The 10,717-nt window shown below is 37.0% G+C and overlaps 1 protein-coding gene across 6 annotated transcripts in view; it reads right to left on the reverse strand.

The window, feature by feature from the left end:
• Positions 1–9,122, reverse strand: part of dcaf6 (ddb1 and cul4 associated factor 6) — a 27,389-nt gene extending 18,267 nt beyond the window's left edge. For 5 of the 6 annotated variants that reach the window (XM_053234247.1, XM_053234245.1, XM_053234243.1 and 2 more), the window contains exons 1-5: positions 8,726–9,122; positions 3,358–3,419; positions 2,266–2,358; positions 1,740–1,925; positions 326–439 (exon numbers count right to left, since the gene is read on the reverse strand). In XM_053234247.1, the coding sequence (XP_053090222.1) occupies positions 326–439; positions 1,740–1,925; positions 2,266–2,358; positions 3,358–3,419; positions 8,726–8,813 (543 nt within the window). In that variant the 5' untranslated portion in view covers positions 8,814–9,122. The remainder of the gene's footprint in view (positions 1–325; positions 440–1,739; positions 1,926–2,265; positions 2,359–3,357; positions 3,420–8,725) is intronic. The other variant, XM_053234246.1, reaches the window with a different exon arrangement.
• Positions 9,123–10,717: the final 1,595 nt, after the last annotated feature.

Below are 10,717 nucleotides of genomic sequence, written 5' to 3' on the forward strand. Positions count from 1 at the left end.
TTTGGGGCAAAAATAAAGGTTAATGTGCATGAATCTGATCTCAGATCATCCTCTCCCCGGGGCAATCTCAGTCGTTCAACTCTAATGTGAGATATTTAATGAGAAACAATAATGCAGGAACATGCAGCTAGACAGGCTGCCAAAAAAAACACATTTTTCCTCAGAAACCATTATATTATAAATATTCCAGCTAATATTGAGGAATTCCACATTCCACATTCCACACTCTATAAATCTTAGTAATAAGGGAATGTAATATGTAATAAGGGATTGTAAAACTGTTTAAAAAAAAAAAAGAAGTATATTTCAAGTCAAATCTTCTTACATCTTTACAGTCCTCTTTTGTGCAGCTTGTCTTCATGCGCAGGTCAAACCACCTAACTGTGCCATCCTCCCCACAGGACAGGAAGGTGTACGGGTCATTTGGTACTGTCATTATCTAGAGACAGAGTAAAAAGACAGACAGAAGACATGAATATCTCCACATGATGCAACAGGTCTTAAACCAATAATGACTTTTATAACAGCATTGTTTCCAGAGATTGCTTCATATTTTCTGAGAGAGTATTAAATATTTGAATAGGAAGTTTGTTGTTTCGGAGTATTATTTAGTAGTAATCACAAGAATCGCATGTCTAGCATGGCCAGAGGAAAGCATGCAATTAGTATGTGGCAGAAGGCAGGTTATGAGCGTTTCGCTTTTTTAAAAAAATTTTATTAGGTTAATTCATTGCTCACTCTCAGATTCTAATGGGATTCTAAAAAGTGCATTTGTTTGGTGAACAAGTTACTGTAAGCCTATATTTGTTTCGAAGTTGATGCTAGGCAATGTTAATATCAGCTATAAGACAAATGTATAAATATTGTGTTCTACAAGATCCAGATCATCCTTTTCCAGTTAGAGCTAGATTTAAAAAAAAAAAAAAAATAAAAATAAAAACATTTCTCAGTTCACATATACCTATTTCTTACTGAGATTTTCCACTTCTACAGCATTTAACTTAAAGCCATTTTTTGAAGTTTAACAAAAAATGGAGTGCTCAAAAACTTTTGACTGGCAATGTATCTCAATTTAATTTCAAAAAGGCATAAGGACCACACTTGTCAGCATATCATGGCATATCGGTCTCACTTCTAACACGTCACCCTGCCCTATTATTAGCCCAGTATCATGGTGTACAGCAGCTTGTCTCACTACTTTAACTTTGAAAGGTAAGCATCAAATGAGCCCAAATTTGAGTTTGATTAAAACTTAATTACAGCTCCAAAGCTTAAAATCCAAAGTGAGTCCACCCTCTCCCCAAATAAAGACTTTGACTTTTACGGTGTCATTTATCATCAGCATGCAGCCAACAAACTGTGAAAAATGTGGTGGTATGGTAAGGAGCCAGTTAAAATATCTAGGTATAAATGCCATATGTTAGCTCACCATCATTTGAAGAGGTTGTGAAATTAAATGAAGTTTAAACGTGGAATGTAAAGGTGCACACTCTTTATAGCACCTATGCTTCACAGCACCTAGCACACTGTGCATCCACACACTCACACACACTCACACACACTCACACTCCAGCAAATAAAGGCTTAATGTTTTTTGCCTGAATAATAATGTATAATAATAATAATGTTTTTTTTTCAAATAATAATTTTGCCTGAAATGCCATTCTTAGATGTTTTCTGCTGTTTCATTTACATCTGCTGTGAGTGTTAGTACAATATCATCTGCACTATCTTCATACCTCATATGCAGTTCCATAGTGGCAGGTCATCTGGCACTGCCTGTTGATGTCTGGACTCTTCTCTGTGTGTGTGTAGAAGATGATGCCGTCTCCTGAACAGGACACAATCTGCTGGTCGTTAGTGTGGGGCATGAATTTTGCACTGAAAATGTTGGCCCGGTGACCTGACCGAATTGTTGTTTTGACCTGATGAAGAATGGAAACAGTGGGAAGACATGTGTCACCAATCAGCTTAAGATCTAGAGAAGTACTTAAAACATGACTCTGTGTAGTGTACTACACTGATACGTTCAAATAGATTGCACTTTGAACCAGGACTCTAAATTTAACAGAAATTCAGTTTCAACACATCTTACTGACTCTAACGTAAGCTCTGTTTAATTGCATAAATTGTAATTATTCTGGTAGACAGGTAACACATTTAAGTGTGTACATTATTCATATTGGGCAATCTAGATTCTGGCTTAAGTTAAACAGCTAAGCAGATTACCTCATAGTTCTGTATAACACACAAGCCTAAAATTACCTTTCTGTTGTAGGGGTTTGTGATGACCAAATTAGTGTCATCGGATCCTGATAAGATGTACTCTCCTGTGTCATTCCAAGATATGGTGTTAACCTATTTAAAATCAGAGAAACAGATATGTGTTGAACTCACATGGAAACCACTCTACTCACAACTAACATCAGTGGATTCTAGTAAATGGAGCCAATTTGCCAAGGCGGATCAGCTCTGAATCTGCAGTCTGAACTGAAGTAAGAGAGCGAACAATAGCAGCCTGGTAGTGAATTCAGGTGAAGGACAATTGAGCCCTCAACCATGCCTCTGCCTTTAAAAGAAATCAATCAATATTTCATTAACTTAACCCGCAAAGGCTGTGGCACTCTGGTCCCTTCCATTTCTCAGGCCCCACACTGTATAAGACAACACAAAGCTTCATCACACAAACCCATTTTACCTCAGACCTTCTGAAAAACTGTCAACTAAGCTTCTCACTTTTCACACTCTCTTGCTTTTGATTTCACTCACAGAGAAGCTCTGGATTTTCACAAAGATCGGAAAAGATGCAACATATCTATGGCATAATGCATTGAGCAATAATGCAACAATCAGTCACTGACGCATAAGTGACGTATTACAGACTACACAGAGGCCGTTCTAAATACGAGTAGTGTGTCTTCAATTGGAAACTGTTGGGTTATTTTCAGCTTGCTGATAAGAGAAACTATCTTTTCTAGGAGACAATAAATAAACTGCAAACACTTTTTTTAAACCTTCACACTTCAGTTCCTGCCAGTGCAACACAGTGCATAAGAAAGAACACAGACATACTGCAACTTTACTAAACTACTTGCAGCATCCCATCTAGTTATGATAAGGTGCAGAAAAGCTTACAAAGACCTTATAAAACATATCAAGTTTTGCAATACTGCATCACAGCATGTGAGAGTGAGAGACTGGTGACTATCTTCCGCTTGGTTCGTGTCATTAATAGATAAAGGGGAAGAGATCTAAGACACACAGAGCTGTAGGAATCTACACATAGGAAAAAAACAACTGTGGCAGGGAAACATCAAGTAAAACATGAACCCGAGTAGATAAATTTTTGATACTCACACAGCCATCGTGCACTTTAAGTATAGCTTCAAGCTTCAGACGCTGCACAAATTCTCTTCTGCCTGTAGAGGAAAAGGTGTTTATAAAGTCACTTCACCAGCTGTGGCTGAGACATAAATAGATAGAATAGCTTGCATAACCATATTGCTAATTCTTATTTGTACATAGGATTAAATGTCATAATCTGTTTCCAGCAGAGCCCTACCCAGCTCAAACAGGCAAAAAGAAACACCAGAAAACTAAATAAAACTTTCTTTTGCAGTCGAGTTCACTGCAGATGCTGTAGCTAACAGTAAAAATCGAATTATAAGAATAAGTTGACACAGGCTTTTTGAAACGTGAAATTTATGTTTTACAAACCTAATTTTAAGCAATTATTTGGCACACTTAGTCTGAATTAAAATACCGTGCAGTCTGAATAGTGTGTTGTACATTTTTTCACTATTATCTTAATGACCTATAGCTCAGAACTAGATGCCTCTTTCAGTGAACTCCTCCAATGGCTTTAAATAACCTGCAGTAGCCAAGTTATTCAAATGCATCTGTACGCTCATGTCTTTCCTCAATTACCAAGTGACAGGAAGCTAAAAGCATGGTTTGTAATGGAAGGACATTCTCGCAAGCTTTGTGTCTGCCATCTGCAAAGGGATAATGCCAAACTTCGACAAAACACTTGCAGGGCTAAATATATTGACACTGACTTGGCAAGTTGCACGCAAAAAGAAAGCAGAAGCTAGACGACTGTTCTATACAAGTCATGTCTTTCTGATTCACACTATGGCTTCTACAAGTGAACATATTCAATACTAAACACCCAAGCAGAACCTACCCTCTTTGTACAACCAGGCAATGCTGAAATAATTGATCAACGCTGAAAACACAGATATCTACACTGATAAAATAGATGCTTTGTCATGTTTTGTCAAGTCATGTCTTGATTTGGTTTGCAAATTGTTCCCACACAGTCTGCTTTTAACTCAGACTGCTTTTTTTTTTTCTTTGTGACAATAGTCTAGTGATACTACTTTGGTCATTTTAAAGTAGTTGTGACATCTTCACTCATATGCAACCTTTGTTGCCATGCTAAATACAGCACGCACGCACACACACACGATATGCCTGAACACTACCTAACTAACTAGGCTAATGTTTCTACCAGATCTCAGATGTTGTGAACAAGGTGTAACCTTATAGCAAAAGTCTGTAATGTTATAGCAAATATCTAGCTGACTGATTAGACAAACAACAAATAAACACAGCTCACTCATAAGGAGACAGATGTGTTAGCATGGTAAAGGGGCTATTTACATAATAATAATAATAATAATAATAATAATAATAATAATACATATATAATATATTTAAACCGTACCTATCATACATTCAGATGTTTGGCAAAATCAAAACAAAGCATGAACAAAGAAAAAGTACAAAAAAAAATTGATAGCGATATAACAGGAAGTACAGAACCTTCAATAATAAGCAAAAGCATTAGGAAGTAAACACCTAAAAACAAACTAAAAACATGCATTTGTCATTTAAAATTAAATAATGTTAAAATAATTCATTTGAGGTGGATCTCTAAAGCTAGAATTGGTCAGAGTTTGACAAATATGGAGTGATAGTGTAGTATTGATACATGTATCATAAAAATGAAAGGTTTATTTTATATAAATATATAAATAAAATATATTAATTTATACTTTATATAAATATGTAAAATACAGCTCAAAGTGCTTCACAAGGAAATTAAAAATACCATAAGATATTAATAATATAAGGATAAAAATAATTTAGAAGATAATCTGAGCAGCAATAATAATATATAAATATACAGTATAAGAAAAGTAAGAATAAATTTAATAAAAACATAAGAAAATTTAAAGATAATTTTAAAGTACAACAAAACAGAAGAAATAATAAAAACAGAATGTATAAAAATCTGTCTTTAGATGCTTTTTAGAATTATGATTTATTTTTAGGTATATTAAAACACATATTAAAACACATATATATTCGCCACTTCTTTTCTTGTTGGCTTTGGGTGCCATCAAGCAGTGCTAGATCTTAATGAAAGGGTTTGGAACATAGGGAGACAATCCATAATGTATGAAGGTTCTAATCATTATGACTTTAAAAAACTAGAAGCAGTACTTTAAAGTCTACCGTAAAAGAGACGGGGAGCCAGTGTAATGTCGTCAGGATTGGTGTAATATAATCTCGTCTGCGTGTGCCTGTTGGAACCCGTGCTGCAGCATTCTGAACAAGCTGCAGCCTGACGACTGGCAATGCAGTAAACAGCGAATTACAATAATCAATACGAGACAAGAGAAAAGCATGTGTCAACTTCTTAGCATTGAGCAAGCTGATATAAGGTCTAACCCATGCACTGTTAAATGAAAGAATGCTGATTGAGTAATGTTATCTATGTCTAGTTTACAGATAGATCAGAATCAAGAATTATACCCAGGTTTCCTAATTTGATCTTTTTTTTCCTGTTGGTACCACAAGACAAATGTTTGTTTTGCCTTCTTTAGGTTTAAGGCTGTTTTTGTTCATCCAGGTAATATTTGCTTTGGGAGTCTGTCAGGGTGTTTAGAGTAATACTGCTGTCTGGGGTAATGGATGTATAAAGCTGTGCATCACCATGGGTGTTAACGATTTGACCCAGTGGCAGCATATACATCGAAAGCAGAAGACGTATGGGTCTGTGTGAAACACCATAAAGAATGTCATGTTGTTTTTTTGGAAACAAAAAGTTACAAAGAATGTTCTACCCAATAAGGACATTCCCTGACAGTCCAACCTACTTCAGTCCATTTGTATGGAGTGGCAGAACAGAGTATTTTTTTACACACGCTGAGAGTCACAGAAGTATTTTGAACATATTTCCACTGGCATAGCGCTCACAGAAAGTGGAGAAATAAGACTGGGTTTGTGTACATGCTACTTCCTCTCTTCCAGTGTTTAAATGCTACATTGGTCAGCGGAACATTGTATTGCAACTGTGACATGCTTATTGCATCTGGGTGAACGTAATTTAAAATAAGGCCTACTATCACAGTGGTACTGGGCTTATTAACCCTTTATGGGGGTGAATGTTGAAGCACAGCAAAATCAGATTCGTTTTATCGTTCAAATTTTTTGATTGAACACTCTTTGAAAGTGTATTGACTTACTACTCACAATTATCAGATTAATTTGAGCAGTGGAGAATGCTCAGTAAAAGTGAAAAACAAAAACCAGAGAGGACTCAAAATTCTCCTACAGTTAAACAAATGTGCTTTAATTGAAAGAAGAAGGGAGTCAGTTTTTCAATATAAGGACAACTAAGGTTGATTTTATTTGTTTATTTACTATTCGAATGAGTTTGGGACAGGACATCTATGATATTGTGCTTATAGTTATAATACCAGGAATGCTGCATACCATCCCAGCCCTAGTAGGGAATATATATATATATATATAAGCAGTCATACCATTATCCTCTTAATAAAGTAATGAAGCTATACATCAGCCTCACTGAGCTCATCCAACAATGACATTTACATTGTATCAGACAAGTTTATGAAGGACAGTGTTAGTCAGAGACCTAACACTAGATAACCACTAAGGCTGGTGAACATCACCTGGATATCATCTTGTCTGTACGAGCATGAGCACAAAGTGAGTGTATGACAGTCACCATTGCCATACAGTCATTTTTTCCCTGGAGCCTTCTCGCCAAGTCCCACCGGATTGGCTGGTTACAAATGAAAAGGATCATCAAGTGTTCATAGAACAACAGTTACATACATAACTAGCATTCTATTTCATCTCTCCTAAGCACCAGGGATGGTGAGAATCACCCGGATAATGTATGCCACAATGTCATGAGGAACGATGAAGTATAATTAAGAATCAATAAAATGAATTAATACGCCTATTAAAAGTAGTTCCTACTCATAGCATGACCACGTCCTTGATGCGTGTGTACAGTGCAGCAGGTGGTAGCATTTGGAAAAGAGTAGTGCATGTCACAGCATCAAGAAAAGTCCATGAACCAATTGGGGCATGCTACGTGTAACCAATATTCATTCATTCAACTACAGTAACCGCTTTATCCTTGTCAGGGTCAAGGCGCATCCTGAGCCAATCACAGGAACACAAGGCATGAGGCGGGAATACATTCGGAATGCGATGCCAATCCACTGCAAGGCACTATGTACACACTCATTCACAGCTAAGGGAGATTTAGTATCTCCAATCCACCTACTGGCATGTTTTGGGAAGTGGGAGGAAACCCACATGAACATGGAAAGAACATGCGAAACCTTCACACAGACAGTACCCTGAGCTCAGGACCAAAACAGGGATAGAGGTTTTCTTTTACTGATTTTTGGATGAGTGAGGTAAAAAAAAAAAAAAAACACCGGTGACCCTTGATTCAACCACCTATTAACCGTGCTATCCAACATACCAGACAACTGTGAATGAAAAACTAAAAGGTTAAAAGGTCAGATACATAATCTACATGTCCTGGGCACCTGCACTATGAATCTGTCCACCTCTGGGGTACAGTGTTACACAGATAGCTCCATAAGATGTACATAAGCTTCAACATATGTATTTGAGAAGAATAATGGGGAAAAATGGGGGCATGACAACGGTATTTATAGTAAATATTACGACAAATGATCACTTTGTGATTTTGTTGGAACTTCTTGGCATGCATATGCATACACACAAGATGGTATTCAGGTGATATTCACCAGCCCTGGCAGTCAGGAGGAGGGAAATAAAAGCTGATTTAGTTGCAATAATAATAATAATGATAATAATAATAATTTCAGCAGTTCTTGGTTAAAGAAAGTAGGAGTGCTTTGACTCAACACATCAGAGTCACACTTGCTTGAACTGAATCACTATTTTGTTTAAAACCTTTAAAACCATTGCCCATTTAAGTCCCCTAACTCCCAATAAGTCAAAACTGTGACCTTAAAAGTAGTTGATGCATCTAATTCAGTGATATGTCTCATACTTCTCTAAAATGTTATGGCAATAAAGCAGGTCATTGTCATGCTTACTACTAGTAGGAGTATTTAATCAATGATTACTCTACACCTGGCTATATTATATATTATTATATTATAGCCTGAGAGGTAACATGAGCTAGCCTGTTCTGTTCCACAACAACAACAACAACAACAACAACAACAACAATCCTTAAGGCAAAGGACAGAAATCAGTGAAGCTATAAGCTTGTAATAGAGACAGCAGATTCTCTTCTCCAAGCTCCCCACACAAGTGACAGCTGTCAGCGCCACGCGCACATCAAGCCTTTAAAAATGACGTCGGTAGGGAAATAAAAACACGGCTGCCTTCTTACCTAAATAGTTCGCTCGGAAAACGTTAGGATCGCTGTAACCGATGGAGCGTTTCCTCACATCCCAAATCAAGTTGCCAGAGCAGGACATGGTGCTCTCAAAGCTCCCCTCGTCTGGAGACAAGCAGCATTGAGAGAACGACAAGTAGAAAGCACTTCATTAGCTAGCTGTTAGCAGCGCCTTCTTTTTTTTTGTTAGAGCACTTATTTACTCCGGGGTTTCATCGCAGCAATAAACCAAATAGGACAAAATAACGGGGCAAAATCACGCAAAATCTACACCCCTGCGACAAAACGACCTACTGCCTCCGTGTCATCATAAGCTAAATATATAACAAAAATGTTGTTGAGCCAACTGCTTAAGATTCTGTTCTCCTGTGCCCAGGTCTTACGCAACAACCAATGAAATGCGAGCTGCGCGCATGTTTATGTCCACAGCCTGTGGAGAACTTTGAAGAGCATCAAGTGCGCGCAGCATTGCGCAGACACTGTACTAACTGCATATTTATCTATTTTCTGCATTTTCTTTCGTATCGCCTGAATGAAAAAGAGTGCAGTCACCACTGCAACTTAGAAAAATCCTTCGTAAATAACTGACAACTGATTGCCTGTCAGTTACTTTATTATATTAAAATTATATTGCAATATAATTTTAATTTATTTAATATTCATTTATCCCCAACTGCAAAAATTCTTACATAAGACAAAATAGCAATTCAACAAATGAATGTGCAATACTGTAATGTGCAACCTTAGTTTTATTTTATTTAAATTTTTAATTTCTATTGTTATATTTAAATTGTATAAATCTTACCAGATCACACTGTTCAAATGTGCAATATGTTAAGTGCTGTTCTCAGCTGTTTACAATCTGATCATTTATGTTAATATTTATATCATTTTATATTTATGTTATCCTTTACTCCTTTTATTTTATTCTAATGCACCTTTAAGAGGGACACTCAATTTCGTTGTACCCTGTGCAATGACAATAAAGAATTTATCTATCTATCTATCTATCTATCTATCTATCTATTCATCCATCTTATAATTACAGGTTTCTTATGTGCTACTCCAAACAGCAACAACAATCCTCTTCACTCTTCTGACACCCTAATGGTGTGACCTTTTAAATACTGTTTTATAACTGATCTTATTAAAGATCTATTTTTAAGCTCAGAGCTACCCGTGACTATGTTATTGTTATTATTAATGACATGTTTGACTGGCTCATCATGCGCCAAACATTTAAACATAACCAAGAAGGTTTATAAGATGGTTTATATTAAATACTGGGTTCACATCTCCCTCTAGCGGTATAAATGTTTACTGTGCTGCTAATCTAATAATTTTAGAAGAACTGTATTTCACTAACGGGTACTCAGAGAACCAACAACACAGGCATGAACACTATATGGCCAAAAGTTTGTAGACACCTGACCATCACACCCATATGTGATTTTTTTTTAAAAAATACCATTGCAGTTATAGCCCACCTTTGCTGTTATAATAACCTCCACTCTTCCGGGAAGGCTTTCCACTGGATTTTGGAGTGTGGCAGTGAGGATTTGCTCATTCAGCCACAAGAGCATCAGTGAGGTGCAGTCAGAGCTCCAGTTCATCCCAAAGGTGTTCAATGGGTTGAGGTCAGGGCTCTGTGCAGGCCTCCCGAGTTCTTCCACATCACCCTTAGCAAACCACGTTTTCATGGAGCTTGCTTTGTGCACAGGGGTATTGTCATGCTGGAACAGGTTTGGGCCTCTTAGTTCCAGTGAAGCCCTTTCAGTGAAGGGAAATTGTAATGCTATGACATACGAAGACATCCTATACAATTGTGTGCTTCCAACTTTGTGGTAACAGTTTGGGGAAGGCTCAGATTTGGGTGTAATGGTCAGGTACGTGACCACAAACCTTTGGCCATATAGTGTATCATAACAATAAACAGACAGGTATGGAAGAGTATGTCATGGATTTTAGCCCGATAATTATTGGATC

Source organism: Pangasianodon hypophthalmus, chromosome 5 (assembly GCF_027358585.1).
Source record: "Pangasianodon hypophthalmus isolate fPanHyp1 chromosome 5, fPanHyp1.pri, whole genome shotgun sequence".
Lineage (NCBI taxonomy): Eukaryota > Metazoa > Chordata > Actinopteri > Siluriformes > Pangasiidae > Pangasianodon > Pangasianodon hypophthalmus.